Below are 22,881 nucleotides of genomic sequence, written 5' to 3' on the forward strand. Positions count from 1 at the left end.
CAGAGTCCTAACTCCTAGACCACCGGGGAAGTCCCAAAGTCCCGATGCCTTTTGAAAGACGGCCCAGGGACACGAGATGCAGTTTAAACGTGGTTAAAATGGCAGAAGAGAATGGATTTATGTTGAAAGGGATGGCAAGTGTTGACCACACGGACAACGCTTGTATATAGAATTCCTTGCTCCTGACAGTTGAGTGGCGGGGCAAATGACCTTCCCTGATAGTGGGTCTTGCTCACAGTAGGTCACATGTGATTTGCTCCTTTCTATGTAGAGGCTGATGTTCTTTGCGACTTTGGCGGGGTGTGGGGTGTGGAGGCAGTTGCGGGGGTTCAGAAGGACACTGAGGGAAGCTGGGACTCGGGGTCTGTGGGTGTAACCATCACCCGACACGGACGCCTCTGACCCGACAGCTTCAGGGTTCTGGGCCCCGCACACTCCCACCGCTCAATTTGCCTGTCACAAGGACACACGGACAGGGCTTGGGGTGCCCCTGTGTTCACTGAGGGTTGGGGGGCAGAATCTGTCCTGTGGGGTTGGTGGGGGAGGGGGAGGGGCCAGGGGCCAGCAGAGAAAGCCAGGGCCACACATTCTCCTGGAGAGCCCTTGATCTCGGGAATTTGTCTATATTTAGCAGGTGGCTGGGCAGGGTGCAGATAAGGAAAGTCTGGAGAGGGGGCGGCCCCTTATATAGTCGGGGACCGGAGCCCTGCTCAGAGTCTCTTTGGGTGGCCTGTGCCTGCTGGGTTCCTGCTGTGACCTCTCTCAAGATGCCTGAGCCAGGGAAGAAACCAGGTAGCTCCAGGCCTGGGCTGGGGGCCGACCGTGGGGCAGGGAGGGCTGCGGACATCCTCGGTTGGGGGTGGGCCCAGGAATGAGCTCCTGAGGGGTTCCCAGGACAGGGCGTCTGTCCTCCTGGGTCCTTTTTCGATTCTCAGTTTCTCCTTCTCATCGTTCTGATGAGAGTGAGGGTAAACCAGGGTCAGGGGCCCAGAGGGGGAGACAGCCAAGGCAGGAAGCCCCCAGGGCCATCGCCCCACTCTCAGGATGCCAGGTGACCCCTTCCCTGCCTGCATCCCCATCTTCTGCAGCAAGGTTAGGTCCCGGCTTGCCTTTTGGGGAAAGACTGCCCCAGGAGGCACCCCAGGATGGCTCCAGACTCAAGCCTGTCTCCCTGAACACCTTGGACAGGCCCCTCCCCTTTCTGGGTCTCGGTTTCCCCAACTCTACAAAGAGGGCTTTGGTGGGTTGCTTCCTGTTCTGAGAGTCTCTGCTTTGCCAGCCCGCACCCCTGTGGCCCCCACACCAGGCATAGCCCCCACACTGAAGTGATGCAGGGTCTCTGCTCTGGGGAGAGGGTGGGCAAGAGGTCCCTGAGCCACCACCAAGGGCAGAGAAAGTCACAGCCTGGAGTCCCCGCCCTGGCCTTCCAAGGTTGTCCAGGTCAGGGATCAGCCCCCCAGCCCCAGCCCTCTCCCAGTCCAGCTTTATCTCACTTGCTGATTCCCAGCCCCAGGCCCTTAGAGGACAAATTTAGCCATGTCCAAGTAGGCAGAATGCTGGCCCCTTGCCAAAGGCCCCAGCTGGTGGGGGTTGGGCTTCCACAGGCAGAGAGGGTGGGCTCTTCAGGGACACACCTAGCAAAATTCCTCAGGCCTGGCTCTCCCACTTCCTGGCTGTGTGATCTTGGGTAAGTCACTTAACCTCTCTGAGCCTCAGAGCCCTCCTCTGGGGATAACTGCACCTACCTTGTAGAGCCGTTGGAGCATTAAATGAGGTGATCCATTAAAGCGCTCATCACCTTATTTAATAAGAGGGGATGTAGGAGTGGGGTGCAGGGGCAAGCCGGGGACCCCTGCAAACTCCACCGGCCCCTCAGTCTCCGCCTTCAGCAAGAAGCCACGGTCCGCAGAAGTGGCCGCCGGCAGCCCTGCCGTGTTCGAGGCCGAGACAGAGCGGGCGGGCCTGAAGGTGCGCTGGCAGCGGGCGGGCAGCGACATCAGTGCCAGCGAGAAATACAGCCTGGCAGCCGAGGGCACGCGGCACACGCTGACCGTGCGGGACGCGGGTCCCGCCGACCAGGGCTCCTACGCGGTCATTGCTGGCTCCTCCAAGGTCAAGTTTGACCTCAAGGTCGTAGACGCAGGTAAGCGCCAGGGCAGCCTCCCCTGAAGTTGGAGCAGCCCGTCCAGCTCTCTGTCCATCACCACACAGGAGCTGTCTTCCCACTTTCTTGCCTTGGCCCTGGGTGAGCCCTCAGCCCGCCGTGGCCTTTTCCCGTTTTCTGTAGCAAGACCTTTCTGAGTGTCCCCGCGAGGCTCCCTGGCCCATCTGAGCCGTTCTGGAGGTGGGGGAAGTTCAGAGATGAGTCAGACGTAACACTGACCTCCCGCTGGACACCCCCACACGGATGGGAACTTGGTGGGCTGGGTGTGCTGGCAGGGAAGCCCCACGAACCTGTGGGTGTGTGCCGAGCCCCAGCCCAGCCGGACGGGCTGGACCAAGACCCGAGCCTGGAGAAGGAGAGGAGGGATGTTCAGGCCGACCCTCTGAGATGAGGGCACAGACAGCTGGTGAGGGCAAGGAGAAGGTCAAACGCAGGCTGGATGGACTTCCTGCAAAGACGGGAAGGACCAGGGACAAGATAACTGGGGCGGGGGGCAGGGCGACTCTGATTAGAAGCTGCTCCACAACCCCCAACCTGAACCCCTCCAGGGAAAGCGGAGCCTGTGTCAGCCCCTGCTCCCGCCCCCACCGAGGCCCCTGCTCCCGCCCCCACCGAGGCCCCTGAAGCCCTGGGAGAGGCCCCAACCTCTGCCCCTGAGGTGGAAGCAGGCGCCCCTGGTCCTGAAGGTGAGAGGAGCGGGGCAGGGAGGCCAGGTCGGTGGATGGGGGTGTCCCAGGGCAGGTCTCAAACGCCTCTGCCCACAGGGTCCAGCTCAGCGGCCCCTGAGGGCCCCAGTGCCCCTGGCGACCCCATTGGCCTCTTTGTGATGAGGCCACAGGACGGCGAGGTGACCGTGGGTGAGTGTGGGGCTGCTGCCCCCGGGGGCGAGGAGAGGGGACGGAGGTACAGGGCGTCCCCCAAGCCCAGACGGTCGCCCCTCTCCTGCAGGTGGCAGCATCACCTTCTCGGCCCGCGTGGCCGGAGCCAGCCTCTTGAAACCACCTGTGGTCAAGTGGTTCAAGGGCAAGTGGGTGGACCTGAGCAGCAAGGTGGGGCAGCACCTGCAGCTGCGCGACAGCTACGATCGGACCAGCAAGGTGGGGCCCGCGGGCGCAGGGTCACGGGGACGCACCGCGAGGGCACGTGGAGAGCCCCTGGAAGGCCCAGGGGCACAGAGAGGCAGGGGCACTGTGAGACCTGAGCCACAGGGGAGGTGCAGAGCAGGGTCGTGGAAAGCCTGCAAAGCTGGTTGGGGGGTCAGCGGCACACAGCGAGCTTGGCGAGGCTCCGAGGAGGGTTATTGGGGGGCATAGAAGGACATGGGGGCTCAGAGGCGTGATAGTCTCACGTGTGCGCTCAGTCGCATCTGACCTTTGCGACCCCATGGACTGTAGCCCGCCAGGCTCCTCTATACATGGGATTTCCCAAGAGTGGGTTGCCATTTCCTCTTCCAGGGGATCTTCTCAACCCGGGGGTCAAACCCATGTCTCTTGCATTGGCAGGTGGATTCTTTACCACTGAACCACTAGGGAAGCTATGATAGTCTCAAAGGGGCGTAATAAAGCCTGGGGGGCACCAGTCAGTGAGGGTGCAAAGACCCCATATGGAAGGCTATCAGAGCTCACGGAGCCCTTGATGAGCAACCACAACAATTCTCTACACACACGAGGAAACCAAAGCTTGAGAGGTTGCTGTTGTTGGTCCCAGGTCACTCATAGCCAGGCCTGGAACTTGTGCTTTGACTCCCAGCCTTTGCTCCTCCCACTCTTCCACAGTCCTGGCCCAAGCAAGGGGGCTTCTAGAAGGGTAGGGTGGTCACGTTCAGTTGTGTGGGCAGTTCCCTGAACAAAAATGCCTTTTTGGGGGTGCTGAACTGCGTGGCTCTCAGAATCCCTAATCAGGGATCCAACCTGGGCCCACTGCAGTGAAAGCATGGAGTCCTAACCACTGAACTGCCAGGAAATTCCCCTCAAATGGCTCATCCTAAGCGAATGCCACTTGCCTTGTAGCCACCCTTGATTTCTATTTTATTACCACCCTGTGCCAGCAGATGGCAATGTGTCTTGAGAAGGGGCCCCGTTTTTATGCGTCCAAAACTGAATGGATTCGTTTAAGCCCCGAGGGGTGAGAAGGTCGGTGGTCCTCAGCCCCCCAGTCTCCTTTCGGGTGCAGGGCCTTGTCTCCTGGCCTGCAGCCTCTCCTGACGTCTCACTCCCACAGGTCTACCTATTTGAGCTGCACATCATGGATGCCCAGGCCTCCTTTGCCGGTGGTTACCGCTGTGAGGTGTCCACCAAGGACAAATTTGACAGCTGCAACTTCAACCTCACTGTCCATGGTGAGGGGCCCTGTGGTGTCTGTTGGGTTCAGGCTCCCTGTGGGTCCAGTCCCCACCCCCGCCTCCACTTCCCAGTACTAAGGGGGATGCTGAGGCCTGGCCATATGCCCGCTGATCACACGCCCAGTGCTATTCACACAGAAGCGTGCAAGAAATACATCAGGGCTTCTAGGGGGGCTTGACCTCAGATCTCCTCTGGGTATCATCTTGGTGTCTGGTGATTAGGCACTGGTGAAGAGGTGAAGGGTGAGTCGAGAGATGGGAGGGAGATGAATCTGGAAGGTATTGGAGACCTTGAGCTGCGCTACACCCCTGGTTCCTCAATGCGGGCTGGGAAAGGTTCAGAGGGCAGGTTCCTGGGACAGATGCCCACTGTCAAGGGGTCATAGGTGGGCAGGCCCCCTCTAAAAACTTCCCCATGACTCTCATCCCCCCTCTTTGAAACCAGAGGCTGTTGGCCCCGGAGATGTGGACCTCCGATCAACTTTCCGCCGCACGTGAGTAGCCCTCCCTCCTTGGGGCCCGTGGGGGAGGCCAGTGCTGGGGTCTGTGGCCCCTTGGGGTCAGGGCCAGGGTGATGTGGGGGGCCAGGGCTGGGGCGGGATGTTGGGGGGACCAGGACTGGGGTTGATACGGGGGTCAGAGCAGGGGCATAACATAGGGACCAGGACTTGGGTAATGTGAATGGCCAGGCTGAAATGGATAGGTGTGGAAGAGAGTAAGCTCCCCGGGCAGGTGAAAAGTCTGAGTCTTATCCCCGCAGGAGCCTGGCTGGAGGCGGTCGGCGCATCAGGTACCCCTTCCTATCCACCTGTATGACGACCCCAGGGGTCTGAGGCGGGCAGGGTGTGCCCGCTCCGTCAGTGTCCCTCTCTCTCCCTCACCCCACCCCCACGCCCCCCACTCCCAGACCCTTCTATTCGTAGTTGGCTCTGTCGTGGCCTCACTGGGGGTTCCTCTCCGCAGCGACAGCCATGAAGACACTGCGACTCTGGACTTCAGCTCGCTGCTGAGGAAGAGGTAAGCCCCAGGGAAGCAGCTCCCAGAACACGTGGCTCCCTGATGCCAGCCCTGTGGTTTTCCAGCTGTGTGACCCCGAGCAGGTCATACACCACTCGGAGCTGGTTTCCTTGTCTGTCAGACGGGACAGTCCAGGTGCTGGGAAGAGTCAGAGAGCTCAGCCGAGGTTACATCGATGAACGAATATGCTCACACTGTTCCCATGACCAGCCTACACTTGAGTCTGTGATAGCTCTTCCCAATAGGCTCTGGAGACCCACAAGCTGGGAGAGGACTCCAAAGCCTCAGGAATTGCCCACCTAGCCCCACCCAGTGCAACTGACTCATGTCCTCTGTGTCCTGTCCCTTCCTCTCTTGGACCCTGCATTACAGCCAGTGCTGCTTCAGCCCAGAGAATGAGCACTGGGGTCAAGTGCTTTGGGGGTAGCAGGGCCATCCCCACCAGGGAAGATGACAGATGACAAGGCTGGGGATCAGACTGACCTGGGTGAGGATCTGGGTGAGGATCTTCACTGACTGGGGAGAGTCTCTGAGCCTCCAGCTCTCCTGACACTCACCTATCAGAGCTCAGGAGGAATAAACAAGGCCACGGGTGCCCTGTAAACAGAAAGGTGTGAGTGCAGGGAGGAAAGTGGAGGTGAGGCCCCATGTGTGTTCATGGAGGGATGACCCGTGCCTTTGTTACTGAGTCCACACTTGTATTGCGTGCTGCATGACAGGCCAGTAAATCGAAAGACAACTTGTTGGGGGCAAAGAATAATGACTTTATTCAGAAAACCAGCAAACTGAGAAGATGGTGGACTAATGTCCCAAAGAACCACCTTACCCCAGTTAGAATTCTGGTCTCTTTTCTACTGAAAGGGGGAGGGGGTGTGGCTGGTTATCACAGACTTCTTAGTGGAATGCTTTGTTCTTGCGGCCCTCCAGGGAGATTTGGTCACAATGTTCTTGTAAACTTCCCACAAGATAATTGTTATCTTTTGGAACTTTTTATCTCCATACAAATGAAAAGTGTTCTATACCTTTAAAGGTCCAGCCAGGGAGACACAGCCTTAAGAATGGACTGTCATATACTTCATAGTTCAGGGTATGAGAAGGCAATGGCACCCCACTCCAGTACTCTTGCCTGGAAAATCCCATGGATGGAGGAGCCTGGAAGGCTGCAGTCCATGGGGTCGCTGAGGGTCAGACACGAATGAGTGACTTCACTTTCACTTTTCACTTTCATGCATTGGAGAAGGAAATGGCAACCCACTCCAGTATTCTTGCCTGGAGAATCCCAAGTACGGGGAAACCTGGTGGGCTGCTGTCTATGGGGTCGCACAGAGTCGGACACAACTGAAGTGACTTAGCAGCAGCATAGACAACATGCTTTTACAAGGGCGCAGAGCCAGCTTGACGAAACGCAGGCAACAGAGGACAGGGGTTAGTGCTAAAGGCATGGACTCAATATGGAATCACCTTTGTTCTTCTCTGTTCTGTCTCTAATGTGTACACTGCCTTTCTTTCCTGCCTGGAGCAGCAGTTTACGGACCCCGAGGTGAGCGTCCCAGGAAGCGCCCCCGCCCCCCGCCGGCCCTATCACCCCTACTTTAGCCAGGAGCCCCTCCCAGTCCCCCACACTGAGCATGTAAGGCCTCATGATCCCCCGAACTGGTCCAGGATCCACTCCAGTTCAAGCTGCTCCACCAGAAGGGAAGGGTCAGAGGGGCAGAAGCAGCTCCTGCTTGCGGAGGGGAGGGGAGGGGACAACAACTCTGTCCTGGCCACGGGAGCCCTGAGGCCTCGCCACGTGGACCCTGAGGCCTCGCCACGTGGACGCAGGCTGGAGGCCCCCGCTGAGGAGGACGTGTGGGAGATCCTGCGGCAGGCACCCCCGTCGGAGTACGAGCGCATCGCCTTCCAGCACGGAGTCACCGACCTGCGGGGCATGCTCAAGAGGCTCAAGGGCATAAAGCGGGACGAGAAGAAGAGCACAGGTGAGCCTCCCGCGCAGAGCCAGGCGAGGCGAGGGCTGGCTGAGCGCCTCCGCAGGCGCGCGCGCGCGCACGTGCACGCACAGCAGCGCGCAGACGCAGGCACGTGCACGCACGGCGGCGCACAGGCGCGCTTCCGGGAAAGAGAGCGGCGTCCAGCTTGACTCAGAGACACCCGGGAAGAGACCGTTTGGGTGAACGTCCTCTTCTCTGGCGGGAAAAAGCCGGGGTGCCCGGGTTGGCATCTGGTCGCACAGAAAAAGAAAAGGGCAAAGTTAGCCCGGAGATGCCACAGGAAGAGGATGGAGCCCAGGCCAGCTCTCCTCTCCACAGCCAAAGCCAGGAGGCCCCTTCCTCCCCGACCCGCCCTTGGGGAAAAAAGTAGCCTGCTAGATCCTTCCCATACCCCTAGAAGGGGGAGAAGCCAGTTAAGCCCAGAGGACACTGCCCCCCGACCCGACCCGGGAAGAGAAAACCCTGGTTAAGCCCTCTCACAGGCAAACAACAGGTGGGTGCAGGTGAGCGCCCCCGGCCCCCACCCCAGGTGGGTCGGAGGCTAGGGCTCGGGCCAGCCCTTCCCCATGGTGGGCTTGACATGGAGGCCCTGGAAACCGAGTTGAGACGCAGGCACCTAGAAGGAGGGCATGAACCTGGGGGTTGCCACAGAAACAGACCAGAGAGGAAGAGAAGGCCCACTTGTCCCACCACCCGTTCTTCTGCTGAGCTCCTGCCTTTCTGGAAGCCCCGAATCCTAGCTCTGAGCTGAGCAGGTGAAGTGGACCCCAGGGAAGGAAGACAGGAAGACAGAGAGACAAGGAGCTGACAGAGATAAGGAGACCGGTCCCAGCAGAGGACCAGAGAGAGACGTGGGGAGGCAGGACCTTGTCCTCCTGGCCTGGGTCAGCCTGGGGAGCAGGGGGCTGAGGGTGGAGGTGCTCAGCCTTTCAGAAGAAGCTGCAGCCGGCCTACCAGGTGAGCAAGGGCCACAAGATCCGGCTGATGGTGGAGCTGGCCGATCCTGACGCCGAGGTCAAGTGGCTTAAGAACGGACAGGAGATTCAGATGAGTGGCAGGTGAGGGCGGGTGCTGGGGCCGGGGAGGGCTGCTCCGCAACCCTGCTGTCCTGCCTCTCTCTCCGCCCCTGCCCTCTGGCCAGCTCTCACTCCCTATGTCTGTCTCTCCCCGTTTCTCTGGGTTCTGACTCTCGTCTCTCTTTCTTCCCGGCTCTTTCCCTGTTCATTTTCTCTCGATCTCCCTCCTCCCATTGGGAATGCTCCAACGGGCCTCTTCTGCTCCACAGCAAGTAAGGTTCCTTGGGGTGGGGGCACAGGGGTCCCGATGGGGGTTTGAGGGGGCACCCAGGGCCCAGGCGGGGAGTCCATGGGTCTCCTGCCACCACCCTGGCCTTACCCAGGTACATCTTCGAGTCCATCGGCGCCAAGCGCACGCTGACCATTAGCCAGTGCTCGCTGGCGGATGACGCAGCCTACCAGTGTGTGGTGGGCGACGAGAAGTGCAGCACCGAGCTCTTCGTCAAAGGTGGGCCCGGGGCCTGGAGACCCTAAGAGGGGACCCGCTGAACGGCCTGCCCATCTCGCTCCCTCCGCTTGACAGAGCCCCCCGTGCTGATCACGCGGCCGCTGGAGGACCAGCTGGTGATGGTGGGACAGCGAGTGGAGTTTGAGTGTGAAGTGTCTGAGGAGGGGGCGCAGGTCAAATGGTGAGTGCTGAGGCAGGGGGTCATGGGGCAGGGCCGGGGGCCTGGGATGTCCCCAGAGGGGGCCCTGGCACATGCTGCCCACCCTCTGGCCAGGCTGAAGGACGGGGTGGAGCTGACCCGGGAGGAGACCTTTAAATACCGGTTCAAGAAGGATGGTCAGAAGCACCACCTGATCATCAACGAGGCGACACTGGAGGACGCCGGGCACTACGCGCTGCGCACCAGTGGGGGTCAGGCTCTGGCCGAGCTCATCGTGCAGGGTGAGACCCCAGCCACGGACGGGAATTGAGCAAAGCCAGCATTGAGGCCAGCACGGTCCTGGACATGTCACTTCAACACCTCAAACCTCACTTATCTCATCCATAAAATGGGGATGCTGGGGTGACCACCTGGAGAGTGTTGGGAGGTTCAGATGGGCCTCATTGGCATCACCCACCCCGGTGCACTTAGGTTCCTGTGTCCACAGCACCATCACAGGCACACAAGCATTGCACTCATGCACGCACTCATGTGTTTTCACAAGCCCAGGAGATCTCCGCAGGGGTTCCCACCCACCCACACCCTCCCCAGCTCACTGGGTCTGCCCTGCCCCCGCAGAGAAGAAGCTGGAGGTGTACCAGAGCATCGCAGACTTGACGGTGGGCTCAAAGGACCAGGCTGTGTTCAAGTGTGAGGTGTCAGATGAGAACGTGCGGGGAGTATGGCTGAAGAACGGAAAGGAGCTGGTGCCTGACAGCCGCATAAAGGTGTCCCACATCGGGCGGTGAGTGTGCAGGGTGTGCCAGGGACAGAGCCACAGAGAGACAGCAAGAAACAGAGACTGAGATAGAGACACAGACAGACGGAGGAACAGACGCATAGAGAAACAGACTGAAGCAAAGGAAAAGAGACGACCAGAAGAGATGCCTAACACTGAGAGTGAGCCAGAAACAGATTGAGAGACAGGAGAGCTAGAAGAGACAGACACACAGGACAGAGACAAAGAGGACAGGGGCACACCGAAGTGTGGGGAGGCCGAAGCACTGGAGGGTCCACTGGAGATGGAGGGGGAAGTCGGAGACAAAGATGAAGCAGTGAGAGAGACAGGCTGGGACCCCCCAGCTCGTGACCAGGCCAGGGCAGGGCAGGGCGCTGCGGGGCATGGCTCTGGCCAGGGGCCCTCACTGTCTCCCACTCTCTTACTCATACCCTGAGTATCTGGGCCAGCCCGTGCTGGGTCCAAGGTCACAGAGATTAATGTGACAAGCCCCTGCCCAGCCTCCAAGGGCCCAGCCAAGGGGACATGTCTACACTGCCTACCTCTGAAAGCAGGCAAGGGAGCGGAAAAATTCAAAAGCAGAGAAAGACAGCACTCAAAAAAATTTTTAGTTTTTGGCTGTTCTGGGTCCTTGTTGCTGTGCACCCTTTCTCGAGCTGCAGCAAGCGGGAGCTCCCCTTTGGTTGCAGTGCTGGGGCTTCTCATTGCGGTGGTGTTTCTTTTTGAGGAGGACCAGCTCTAGATCCAACTGCTTTAGTTGCTCCTCAGCATGTGAGATCTTCCCAGACAAGGGGTCGAACCCATGTCCCCTGCGTTGGCAGGTGAATTCCTAACCACTGGACCACCGGGGAGGTCCGAGAAAACACTCTGCACACCATTGAGCCAGGGCGGGGCAAGAGCTCCCTGGAGCCCTGGCTGGGGTGTCTGGTGAGGCAAGGGGTGTGTGGCCCAGCAGGGTCCCTTGAGCCACCACTGCCCTCTAGGGTCCACAAGCTGACCATTGATGACGTCACGCCTGCAGATGAGGCAGACTACAGCTTTGTGCCGGAAGGCTTCGCCTGTAACCTGTCTGCCAAGCTCCACTTCATGGGTGAGCCGGTGCTGAGGGGCAGGGGGGCCCCTGCCGCTGGGCCCAGCCTGTGCCCTGGTGCCACTTGCTCTTCTGTCTCTTGCAGAGGTCAAGATTGACTTCGTGCCCAGGCAGGGTGAGTCTCGGGCCCCGGCTTGCTGCCTCCCCCCACCCCGCCAGGGTCTCCTCTCCACTCGGCAGAAGCAAGGAGCTGGGAGTCGGGACCTGGCTCAACCTGAGGCCCAGCCGCAGCTCTGCCACTCTGACCACAGGCCAGCTGTGGTCTGTCTCAGCCTCAGTTTCCTCACCTCTAAAATGGGGACCCTGAAGTGGCTCTCCAGTGGGGTGATAGGAACGCTGACCTAAGGTGGTATGTGTGAGCTTGCAGAGGACATCACAGTTGTGGGGTTTTATTATTAAATCTCTTTTGCTTTTAGAAGTACTTCTCCTGCATTTAGATTAAACTGTAATCAGGCATTTTAGGATCTTAACTTCAGGAGACTCGTCCAGGCTGAGGCAGGCTCCAGGTCAGGGCTTTCCAAACAGGGTTCATTAAGTTTGAGAAACTGAACCGTCCGTCTGTCCTACTGCTTGTTGATTCGGAAAGTGCATTGGCACGTCAAAGGCTCTGAAAAGTCCTACTCAACTTGGTTTAACCCAGGGTTTCTTAAATATTTTCCATGGAAATTTTTTTTTTCTAGGAAGACGCTGGTGTTCCCCCAAACACAATCTGAGAAATGCTGTCCTAGGTGACCCAGTGTTCTGAACCTCCCTGGGGCTTCCTGGGCAGGTGTTGATGGGCAGTGGTTACATGGGGGCATGTTCACAGCACTCGTTAAGCAGCGTGCTCAAGTGTTGGCGTTTGATTGTATGCAAACTATACCTCGATAAAATCAATTCAGAAAATAAACCAGCACCCAGGGGCGTGTGCTTCTTCCAGTTGCCCCTTCTTTCAGAGGCCTGGGGCCCTTTTTTCTTTCTCTGACCTGTCCTCTCTTCCTGCCAGAACCTCCCAAGATCCACCTGGACTGCCCAGGCCGCGTGCCGGACACCATCGTGGTGGTGGCCGGGAATAAGCTACGCCTGGACGTCCCTATATCCGGGGACCCTGCTCCCACTGTAATTTGGCAGAAGACCATCACAAAGGTACTGTGGACCCCTCCCCCCATGCTCCTGTCTGTAAAGTGGGTGCATGGGCCCAGCATGCTGCCCACCCCACCTGTGCACGCCTTGCAGCTGGCCGAGGGTGGGCAGAGACAAGGACAGGGTGCTTGGCCGGGTTCCCTCCAGGCCAAACCAGACCTTCCTCCTCCTCCCTCCCTCCTTCCTTCCCGTCCTGTTTCCAGGGGAATAAGGTCGCAGCAGGGCCAGCCCCCGATGCAACAGAGGAATCAGGTGCCGGTGACGAGTGGGTGTTTGACAAGAAGGTGAGTGAGGCTGGAGGAGGCTCGTTTGCCTGCAGTGAGTTTCTGTCCACATCGTGTCCGCCCTCAGGCGAGGTCTTTGCTGAGGTGCCCCATCGAGCCAGCTGTGTTCCTGTCCCAGGCAGGGTCTCCACCCTCCACACCCCAGGAAGTCCTCTGGATTTGGGGGCTTGCTGGCTCTTGTCTTCCTGAGGCCGCCTTGACTTTGTGCTCCCTCCCCGCGGGGGAGTGGGTCCCTGGCCCTATCCGGTTGGAGTCGCGGCCGGGGCACCGCTCCTGGCTTTTCCTCCTCCTCCACGCTGCTGCTTCCGCTGCCCAGCTGAGGTCTTTTGAGATCCTCACAGTAATTGTGTGAGGTCCTTTAGGTCAGAAAGGGAAACTGAGGATGGAGAGGACAGGTGACTGCCTGACCTTCTGTGACAAAGCGAGGGCCGTGCTCCGGGCAGGTGGTGGGAAAGGGTCTTGGATTAGATGCTCACACGATGCAGTTTCCACTCAGGCTGCGCCTCCCCAGCAGACCCAGGCTGAGCTCCGTGCCCACCTCAGGGCTGTCGGTGGCTGCAGAGGCTGCAGGAACCCCTGGGGTCTGACTTGAGTACCCCCCACCAACTTCTCCCCCACCAGCTGCTGTGTGAGACAGAGGGCCGGGTCCGAGTGGAGACCACCAAGGACCGCAGCATCTTCACCGTCGAGGGGGCTGAGCAGGAGGACGAGGGCGTCTACGTGGTCACAGTGAAGAACCCTGTCGGGGAGGACCAAGTCAGCCTCACGGTCAAGGTCATCGGTGAGGCGGGGGTCCAGGGGAGAGCACGGAGGGAACCAGGGAGGACCCGTCTGTTCAATCCTTTAGTGTCTCAGCAGACGTCGTGGGCCCCTCTCAGATCGGTAGAGCGGGTTGGGACTTGGACCTGGGGGCACACAGGCAGTGGGGAGCCATAGCGGGTTGATTGCAGGCTGGTGACCTGATGAGAACCGCATTCTGTAAAGATGGTGTTAGGCTGTGGGGGCACGGGGGAGCCTGTTGGTTAGGGTGGTGAGGGGATGGGCACCGGTGGTCCCGGCTAGGCAGAGCACATGAGGGTCCACTCCCCTAGATGTGCCGGATGCTCCCGCGGCTCCTGAGATCAGCAAGGTGGGCGAGGACTCGTGCACGGTGCGCTGGGAGCCCCCAGCCTACGATGGCGGGCAGCCGGTCCTGGGTGAGCTGAGGGCATGGGACCGAGCCCTGGGCGGGGCACGTGGGACGGGGGTGGGCTGAGCTGCAGGCAGACCAGCATGCCTGCCTCCCCTTTCAGGGTACATCCTGGAGCGCAAGAAGAAGAAGAGCTACCGGTGGATGCGGCTGAACTTTGACCTGCTGCGGGAGCTGAGCCACGAGGCGCGGCGCATGATCGAGGGCGTGATCTACGAGATGCGGGTCTACGCAGTCAACGCCGTGGGCATGTCCAGGCCCAGCCCCGCCTCCCAGCCCTTCATGCCCATCGGTGAGCCCTGCCCCAGGCCGCCGCGGCCAGGGCGCAGTACCCACAGCTGCCCTGTGGGCGGCGTCCACACCCCTCGTCTTCCTTCATTCCCGTCATCTCACAGGTGAAGGAAGGGAGGCTCTGAGAAGTAAATGACTTGCTTGGGGAGCCCAGCTGGCAGGGGGTGGAGCTGAGACTCACCTCTCCAGCCTCACTTTTCGCATCTGTGAAGTGGGGGTAATGACGATGTCTGCTTCACAGAACTGCTGTTAAGATGAAGTGAGAGCGCGCAGGGGCAGCATCTGGTGTAGATGTTTCTTTCTCCTGTTCCCCCCTCTCTTCAGCCAGGGTTTGTGAACCAGGGAAGGGGTGAGGGCAGGGGGCTGCTGAGGGTGTGAGGGGTGTCTGTCTGTGGAAAGGGCATTGGACCAGGAACCAGAGCCAGTGCCTTCGTCCCTAGGAGGAATATCTGGAGTCGTTGTCTCCCACAAGCCTACGTTTCTGCATCTGTATAATGGGAGTTGAGAAAGTCCCCAGGAGGAATGTCTGGAATCATGGTCTCCCTAAGCCTCAGTTTCCGCATCTATATAATGGGGGTTGAGAAAGTAGAGCAGCCCCCGAGGGTGTGGCACTCTTGAGGACCCCTGTTGGTGTTAGGACCCATGAGTCTAGGGGACAGGGTGGCTGGCTGTAGTGGGGCAGACACAGGGAGGGGCAAGGTTTGGTGAGATGGCAGGAAGAAGGTGCCCTGGGGAGAAGGGCTCAGGCCTCCCTCTTCAGGGACTGACTTCAGTTTCTCAGCTCACTTGTACAATACCAGGAAACTTCCATGTTCTGGGTTAGTTTCCCCTTGAATTGCCTCCATAGCGTCTCCTGCACCATCTGGCAGGAGCGACTCCTTCTAAGCACGTTGGCGTTTTGGGTGTCTTTTTAGATCTTTCTTCTGTAATTGCTGGTGCTGTCTGGATGTGTGTTTGTTTTTGAGTCTTTCTAGAGACATGTCTTTTAACAAAACTGGGATAATTCTATAGTGCTTGAAGGCCAGTGGAAGAGGAGGGTCTTCCTGGATCCTTCAGTTGTGCTGACGGGGGCACAGCCTCGCTCAGACCCCTTCTGCCTCCCCTCTGCCCAGGCCCGCCCAGCGAGCCCACCCACCTGACGGTGGAGGATGTCTCCGACACCACCGTCTCCCTCAAGTGGAGGCCCCCCGAGCGCGCAGGAGCCGGAGGGCTGGACGGCTACAGCGTGGAGTACCGCCGAGAGGGCTCTGGTGAGGGCACCGCCCGCCCGGGCCCCCTGCTGGGCCTGCCAGCCACCGGGACGTGGGCAGCAGGCTGCGGACCCTGCCGGCCTTGCCACCTGACCGCTGCCTCTGCCCCACCTGCAGGCTCGGCGTGGGTGTCTGCCCTGCCGGGGCTGATAGAGCGCACGTCGCTGCTGGTGAAGGACCTGCCCACTGGCGCCCGTGTGCTCTTCCGTGTGCGAGCGCACAATATGGCGGGGGCTGGACCCCCTGCCACCACCAAGGAGCCTGTGACGGTGCAGGAGTTGCTGCGTGAGTGCCTCTCGCGTGCAGGGAGGTGGGGGCGGTCGGGGAGGGCCTGCCAGAGGGAGAAGAGCGCTGGGCAGGGACGAGGGGCTGGCCCCCTTATCCCGGGCGGCACGAGCGGGCAGCAGCAGGGCCTCCCGCCTGGCTGCTACGTCAGGCCTGGGTTCGGACCACGGAAGGGGTAGGTCGTTGCACCATCACCGTTGAGCTGTTGTGTGGGTCTCTCAGCTCCATCAGGTTGGCGTTGTCCATGTGCTCAGGACAGAGCAGTGAGGTCACTTAGGCTCCGGTTGGCCCCTGGGGGATCCACTTTCCATTAGTCTGTCACCAGCAAAGAGTGGATCGTTGAGGAACTGCTGCTCAGAGTGGACAGAGGAAACCGCAGTGGGTGCAGAGGGAAGGCCTCGATGATTAGCATCCTGGCCTGTAACAGACTGGCTGTCGGGCCGTGAATAAGTCCCTCACCCACTCTGGTCCATACCTGTGTCGCAGCGTGAGGCTCGGTGGCGGTGGGAGCCGTGGGACCTTTGGGGCCGGGGCTGGGCAGTGGGAGGGGAGGGGCCCCAGCCGCGGCTCTGCAGCCTTGTCCCAGGCTTGTGGGCCCTGCCAAGCTGCTCTCTGTGCCCTCAGAGCGGCCTCGTCTGCAGCTGCCCAGACACCTTCGCCAGACCATCCAGAAGAAGGTCGGGGAGCCCGTGAACCTCCTCATTCCTTTCCAGGTAGGGCTGGCCCCTGCCCTGGCACACTTGCATGTCCTCAGCAGGGCTGGGGCAGGGGCCAGGAGGGCGGGCCAGGCTGGCCGCTGAGCTGTGCTCCCCCACAGGGCAAGCCCCGGCCTCAGGTGACCTGGACCAAGGAGGGGCAGCCACTGGCGGGTGAGGAGGTGAGCATCCGCAACAGCCCCACGGACACCATCCTGTTCATCCGGGCCGCGCGCCGCGCCCACTCGGGCATCTACCAGGTGACGCTGCGTGTGGAGAACATGGAGGACAAGGCCCAGCTGGTGCTGCAGGTCGTCGGTGCGTGGCCCTGGGCGCCCCTCCAGCCCGAGCGGGGCTGCCGCTTGCCATCTTGCAGGCCTGGGGCCCCTGCCAAGGATGGCAGGCCAGGTCCTGGCAGGCAGGGGGACCCCTGGAGCCTGGCATCCCCTGCCTGTACTGTGTCAGAGGCGTGGGCTTCCAGCTGAGTTTGTCTCCTGCAGACAGGCCAAGTCCGCCCCAGGACATCCAGGTCGCAGAGGCGTGGGGGTTCAATGTGGCTCTGGAGTGGAAGCCGCCCCAAGATGATGGAAACACAGAGCTCTGGGGGTACACGGTTCAGAAGGCAGACAAGAAGACCATGGTGAGCCTGGGGCTGGGCCCCCGACCCTGCCCGGGGCCAGGCTGCCCTTCCCTGCCCTTGGGCGGGGCCCTCCTCTCTGCCCTGGTTCCCTCCACAGTGAGGGTGCAGACCACAGGGGTGCCCGAGAGAGGCCCTGGCAGCGCGTAGGGCCCGCCGCAGGGAACCCTGCTTTCCCTCCCCACCAGGAGTGGTTCACCGTCCTGGAGCATTACCGCCGCACCCACTGCGTCGTGTCGGAGCTCATCATCGGCAACGGCTACTACTTCCGGGTCTTCAGCCATAACACAGTGGGGCCCAGCGAAAGAGCCGCCGCCACCAGGGAGCCGGTCTTTATCCCCAGACCAGGTGCTGGGCCCTCACTCCCGCCCCGGGAGGCCCGCCGGGCTGGGTGCGGCCCTCTGGGTGCTGAGTTCTGACCCCCACAGGCATCACATATGAGTTGCCCAAGTACAAGGCCCTGGACTTCTCCGAGGCCCCCAGCTTCACCCGCCCACTGGTGAACCGATCGGTCATTGCCGGCTATAACACTACTCTCTGCTGTGCTGTTCGGGGCAGCCCCAAGGTAGGGACCTGGGGCGCTGGTCCAGGCCGACCCAGGAGAGCGACCTATGGGCCCCACCTCGAGCAGCCTCTTCCCGGGCTGCCCCTGCTTCCTCTCCACCCAGGGGTCAGGTCCCTCCGTGAACAGGGCTGAGTCACTCCTGCTGGCTCCGTTTGTCCTCAGCCTTGGCCAGTCTGGGACTCCAGTGGGCGCTCAGAGGAGAAACAAACGTCGGGTCTCCCTCAATCTGAGAGCGCTCCCTCCCACCCTCCCATCTGCAGCCCAAGATTTCCTGGTTCAAGAATGGCCTGGACTTGAGCAAAGATGCCCGCTTCCGCATGTTCAGCAAGCAGGGAGTGTTGACTCTGGAGATCAGAAAGCCCTGCCCCTTCGATGGGGGCGTCTATGCCTGCAGGGCCACCAACTTGGAAGGGGAGGCCCAGTGTGAGTGCCGCCTGGAGGTGCGAGGTGAGGAGCCACTGGGCCAAGGCCGGGTGCCCCCGGGGATGCTGGGCTTCTGCCCTGCTGTGCTGGCCCAAGCTGCTGCTCTGGCTGAGAGCAGCTGGCACGGCCAGGTGGTACTGGCCCCTGCACGTTGCTGCCAGAGCTGCTCCCTGAGCCTTCTCGAAGGCTGGGGGCGGGGGCGGGGGCAGGGGCCATACGTGGTGCTGGGAGATTGCAGCACGGATTTGGCATGGCCGCCTCCTCTCCCGCAGTGCCTCAGTGACCAGGCTGGCTCCCTGCAGATGGCCAGGTATGTGCTCCAGATCGTCCTTGGTCCAGGGGCAGCCACCAGGAAGGCGGGTGCAGGAGGCTCTTAGGGTTTCAGCCCAGCTCACTCAGACAGGAACCTGTGTTACAGGTGGAGCTGGAGCCGGCCCATATGCCAGGAACCTGGAAGGAAGCTGGACAGGCCACCTTCCTACTGCTGGATGTGTGTGCAAGTGTGTACACTGGAGTGGGGGGAGCACCCGTAGGGCAGCATAGTCACTATGGGCAGGCACATTCTGACCTCAGAGCTCATGCGGAAGCTCTCAGACCCTGTGTGAGCTTTGGAAGTGGTGGCTGGGGACGGGGCTCTCTGGCTTGCTGTGCTTTCTCAGTGTGTAAGGGCAATAAAAGAGCGGTGCAGCCACCAAGAACTGACTTCCTGTCCAAAGCGCCTGCTTTCACAAGCAGCACAGGAAAATTTATATTGAAAACAAACAAGGCAGGTGTTCTTTCTCCAGATGAATTAAATGAGGACCAGAACAGGGTCCTAAATTCACAGAACATCGCTAGAAGGAACTTGGTCTCCCTGACTTCCCATTGAAGACACCGAGGGGCTGTGACAGAGGAAAGTGCGCTGTTGGCCAAAGGGCCGGAAGCCCAGGCGCTGCCCCCGCCATCCTGGTGGCCGCAGCCTGGTGGGGGGCGGTGATGGGCGCCTGTGTTTCTCTGCCCGTAAGGCCTGGGGTGAACACGTCCCAGCTGCTTTGGGGTCCCAGTAGGCAAAGAGTCCGCTGCCCACCCACAGCTGTGTTGCACGGGGAGAGGGTCCTATCTGGACAAGACGGGACCAGGAAGGTGTGTGGGGGCCAGGGCCCTACCCTGCTCCCCACCCCAACCCCCGCCCAGCGGTCGGAAGCCTGTCACTGATTTCCTTTTGGGAGAAGGAAGCCAGCAGCTTTCACAGGTGCTCGGATAGAGTGGCTTTTCCATGGTACAGAAAAGAAGTTCCATGAAGGCTGGTCCAAGGCTGCTTCTCGGAGTCCTGCCCTGCCTCAGACACTCCTGGTCTCCAGGCCCTGGGGGAGGCCCAGTCCTGACACCTCTCTGGGGAGCTGAGGCCCAGGCCTCTGTCTCTTTCCGGCCCCACTGAATCCCTGCTCCCTGTCAAAGCCCAGTTTGGCCACTCCCTCTAGTTGCACACTCGGGCACAGCCACCCTGGGGCCACCCCTTGGAGCAGGCCAGGAGAGGTGGGGTGGGCACGGCCTCACCTCCCCAACTGCCTCCGCCGAGGGTGCCTCTGTGGAGTCCAGGACCGGCCCTCCTCACGCCCAGGCTGAGGGGCCTCACTGAACGCACAGCAGCCGGGAACCCGTGGGGAGTTGAAGACGTTTATTTCACATTCACACCTCTGTACACCGTCTATAAATAGTGTGGAGCCAAAATATTTACAGTTCCCTGTTGCCTGCTCCCAGGCTCGCCTGCCCTCACACACGAGTGGGGCCCGGACTGGCCTTTCCCCACCCCACCCGGCTCCGGGTGGGGCAGCCTGCAGCCCTGGGGGTCTCCTGCCGAGGCGGGCAGGCCACAGGGAACCCGCCGCTCAGCAGCGAAAGGGGGTCAGCATGGCCCGCTGCGGGGGGAGGCTGTGGGAGCAGCCGCCAGGCAGGCCTGTGCCCGTGGGCAGCGACTGCTGCCTGGGAACTGCCCGGGGAGCAGGGCGGGCCCCGCTGGCTCTGCTGCCCCCTGACCCCTCCCGTGCTCACCCACCCTTCACTGGGGGCGGGGACGAGCCTGCTGGGTCACAGGGCAGAGAGGCTGGGTCTGCCCTGAAGAGCCACGATGTCACGGACAAGAACCACAACAGACGTCTCAACAGCACGCAGCAGGGGGCTCACACTGCGTGTCCTCTGGCGTTTTCAGGAGCCACTGGCCCGAGAGATGTGCACACACACACACACACTCGAGCCCCAAGGGGACAGCAGGCTGGTCTTCTAGGGGAGGGGAGGGAAAGGTGGGACAGACTAGCTCAGCCCTGTGGGACACTGAGACACACACACTGAGAGCTGTCTAAGCTGCGGCGAGAGGCCTGCAGAGGACACGCTGGGCCACCATTGGCGCGCTCGGCAGCATCGTGCCCGGGGCAGCAGCGAGGGGCAGCCTTTGGCCCTCCCCATCAGCTAGAGAGGGGCCGGGGCGGGGTCCGGAGGTCCTCCTCACTGCTGCGGACTGCAGCCACATACGAGAAGAGACACAGCACAGAGTAGCAGATCTCATGAGCCTGGGGGAAGAGAACCAGCCGGGTCAGCGTCAGCGGACGCAGGCTCTGCATCCTCACTCGTGGACGGCTGCCAGGTGGGAGACCCCCGGCCTCCAGCTGAGGAGCCCCCGAGAGGCCAGAGCGGGCCGCGGGAGGGGAGGCGGTGCGCCTCTGCCGGGCCAAAGGCCTGCTCCACTCCAGCGGCACCTCTGGCCTCTGGACCACACTCGCCTCAGCCACTCGCCATCGCCCCGTGCCCTGCGAGGCCCGCCCCCCTCCTGCCAGAGTCGCCCTGGGAGCCCTCTGCAGACACACTCACCATCGGCGTCTTGTACTTGTGGCTCACCACTTCTTTAATTTCAGGAACTACAACCGGACGGGCAAGAGACAAAACAAGAGAGTTCAACACTTCAGAGCAATGACGCCACGCTCCCCCAGGCGGCGGCGCCCGGCACAGGGTCCCCTTCCCCTCTGGGCCTCACCCAGCCCCTGTGAGCGAGGGGACACAGGCCCAGACGCCCTGAGGTCCGCAGTGGCCCCTGGCTCCACGGCCGCGGCTTGACCCACGGGGAGCGCCCCAGCCGAGAGCAGGCTGGGCTCTGCCCCGCTGGCCGCCGCTCCAGTCCTGGCCCCTGAGGACCACAGCGGGCGCGCCCAGCTTTTGGCCAGAAGAGCAGTTTCCTAGCCTGTGCCTCGCCTTGCTGGGACCCCCAAGCACTCAGCCCCCTGCCCAGCCCCACCCTCCAGTCAAGGCAGCAGACGCCCTGTGCTCCCAGCCCCGACACGGAGGCTCCTGAGGTGGGATGAAGCAGGGGCGGGACACTAAACCCACCAGACTCGGGAGTTTCCTTCCCTGATGGCAGGAGAGGCCCAGGCCTGCCCGTGTGAGGGAGAGCGTCAGAGGGCCCTGGAGCAGACACACGGAACAGCAGAGACAGGCGAGGACGGCGCCCGGGGGACGTGCCGGGGAGCGGCAGGCAAGACACACGCAGGTCCACGGCCCGGGGGGCAAGACTGAGACCCCCAGCCCCAGCCCTGCGGGGCTGCTGCGCGGCCAGAGCAGGGAAGCAGTCCCTGGCCTCAGCCCGTCCCAGCCCTGAGACCAGGAGTGGGGGGGGCGTCACACCCCCAGGGGGCCCCTCCTCCTCCTGACCCTGGGAGGGGAGTTTGGGGCCCAGGGTAAACAGGGAGTAAATACACTCGTCCAAAGTAGAACAAGGAGCCCAGGTCCTTCTCCTGAGCCGGAAGACCCCCCTGCCCCCGAAACATCTCTCTGGCAGAAGAGAGGAAGGCGTACAGAACCGGGGAGCCAGCGCGGGTGGAGGACATGGGGAAGGAAGAGGGTGGAGGGAAGGTTAGGGAAGGTTGGCGATGGGAGCGGCTGGCCTGGGCAAAGGGAGCCCGCCCACCTGGGCCGAGGCGGCAGGCGGGGCCTGGGGAGGCAGCGCGGCGAGGTCACTTTACCTGCTGGAGAACGAAGGTTTTCATAGCAGCGATGAGGGGCACAAAAGAATGAAGCACAAACACAGCAGGAACTCAAAGCCCCAGGGTGAGAACCCAGATGCCGCTCAGCCCTGGACGTGGGGGGGAGCCTGGCTCCCGGCTCCCTAGGCCTGCCTGCGCCCCTGTGCGCCTCCCTCCGGCTTGGAGGCTGCAGGACCCTGGTGTGGCCCCGGGGCGGTTGGACGAGGCGCTGGGCTGCTAGAGGGACCGAGGCGGGCTACGTGAGCACAGCTGAGCGGGGGGCACGGCTGGGCCGCTCTGCCCCCAGGACTTTCTGACTTCTGCCTGGTCCGGCCCAGCCAGCTGGAGGAACCCCTGAGCACCAGCACTGCTCTGGGCCGGCGTTAAGCCGCTGCTCTGGGGCCTGCTCCCTGGCAGCACCGGCTAGCTTTCCTGCCTCCCTTCTCGTCCTCCCTACGCTCCTGCTCCTCCTGACCTCTCTGCAGAGGCGCTTCTCTGTCTCTAGTCCCTCCTCTGGAGCTCCGAGGTTTGAGTTACTGCCATGTGAGTCCAGACCTAAGAGCAAAATAGTGTAATTACCAAATTCCTCCAGGACAAAGACGCCTCGGACTGTATTGCACTTTTTAATGTGATTCAGCTCTATGAAAACCTGCAAGAGAGGGAGGGAGGGAGCGGTAAGGCCCAGAGGCTCCCCCTCCGCCCGCAGAGACCCCTCTCCCAGCTGCAGCCCCGCGCCCACACCGGAAACCTATGTCCCGAAGGGAGGGCGCCAGAACCCACACACACACAGCTCAAAAGCGCCAAGAAGCGAAGACAGCAGAAAGGGCAGTACCTTCCGCTCCTGGCCGGAGGAGAAAGCATGGGAGAGAAAGGAAGGTGTTAGTTTTAACGGTCAAAGCCAACCCCGAGGCCCCTCTGCCGGCCTGGGCTGCCTGCCCGCACCCTCCGCCCAGGGCAGTGCTGGCAGAACCCAGCGCCCCGGGGGGCCCCCCGCCCCGGCCCCTCAGCGCTCTACCCCGCCATGCGTCCTCCTCCGGCGCAGAGGGCTGGCACGGGCACAAAGCTCTCCTCACACTGTCCTGGGGG

General features: G+C 61.5%; 2 protein-coding genes across 18 annotated transcripts in view; one reads left to right on the plus strand and one right to left on the minus strand.

Annotated features, from left to right (window-relative positions):
• On the plus strand, positions 701–18,508 carry MYBPC3 (myosin binding protein C, cardiac). Of its 2 annotated transcripts, XM_018059119.1 has the most exons (33): positions 701–792; positions 1,877–2,143; positions 2,713–2,850; positions 2,929–3,021; positions 3,113–3,261; positions 4,385–4,502; positions 4,951–4,999; positions 5,266–5,295; positions 5,469–5,522; positions 7,045–7,062; positions 7,347–7,501; positions 8,439–8,571; positions 8,913–9,037; positions 9,113–9,218; positions 9,312–9,478; positions 9,816–9,981; positions 10,959–11,065; positions 11,151–11,180; positions 12,051–12,190; positions 12,391–12,471; positions 13,093–13,252; positions 13,563–13,667; positions 13,764–13,952; positions 15,064–15,201; positions 15,319–15,486; positions 16,111–16,199; positions 16,304–16,499; positions 16,682–16,821; positions 17,007–17,166; positions 17,247–17,383; positions 17,644–17,830; positions 18,079–18,116; positions 18,225–18,508. In XM_018059119.1, the coding sequence occupies exons 1-32, from the start codon at positions 768–770 to the stop codon at positions 18,087–18,089; spliced, it is 3,831 nt and encodes a 1,276-aa protein (XP_017914608.1). In that variant the 5' UTR covers positions 701–767; the 3' UTR covers positions 18,090–18,116; positions 18,225–18,508. The 2 variants fall into 2 exon arrangements, with proteins under 2 accessions (XP_017914608.1, XP_017914607.1); XM_018059118.1 differs by having other exon boundaries at positions 2,713–3,021.
• MADD (MAP kinase activating death domain) overlaps positions 19,444–22,881 on the minus strand; it is a 40,550-nt gene continuing 37,112 nt past the window's right edge. For 6 of the 16 annotated variants that reach the window (XR_001919198.1, XR_001919197.1, XR_001919202.1 and 3 more), the window contains 4 exons: positions 22,628–22,636; positions 22,375–22,444; positions 20,651–22,032; positions 19,444–20,352 (listed from right to left, as the gene is read on the minus strand). Coding sequence is in view for 10 of the 16 variants with exons in the window: in XM_018059108.1 (XP_017914597.1) it covers positions 20,248–20,352; positions 20,651–20,697; positions 22,375–22,444; positions 22,628–22,636 (231 nt within the window). In the remaining 6 variants the exon portion in view is untranslated. The remainder of the gene's footprint in view (positions 20,353–20,650; positions 22,033–22,374; positions 22,445–22,627; positions 22,637–22,881) is intronic. The other 10 variants (XM_018059113.1, XM_018059112.1, XM_018059111.1 and 7 more) reach the window with 4 other exon arrangements.

Source organism: Capra hircus, chromosome 15 (assembly GCF_001704415.2).
Source record: "Capra hircus breed San Clemente chromosome 15, ASM170441v1, whole genome shotgun sequence".
NCBI classification, from domain to species: Eukaryota; Metazoa; Chordata; class Mammalia; order Artiodactyla; family Bovidae; genus Capra; species Capra hircus.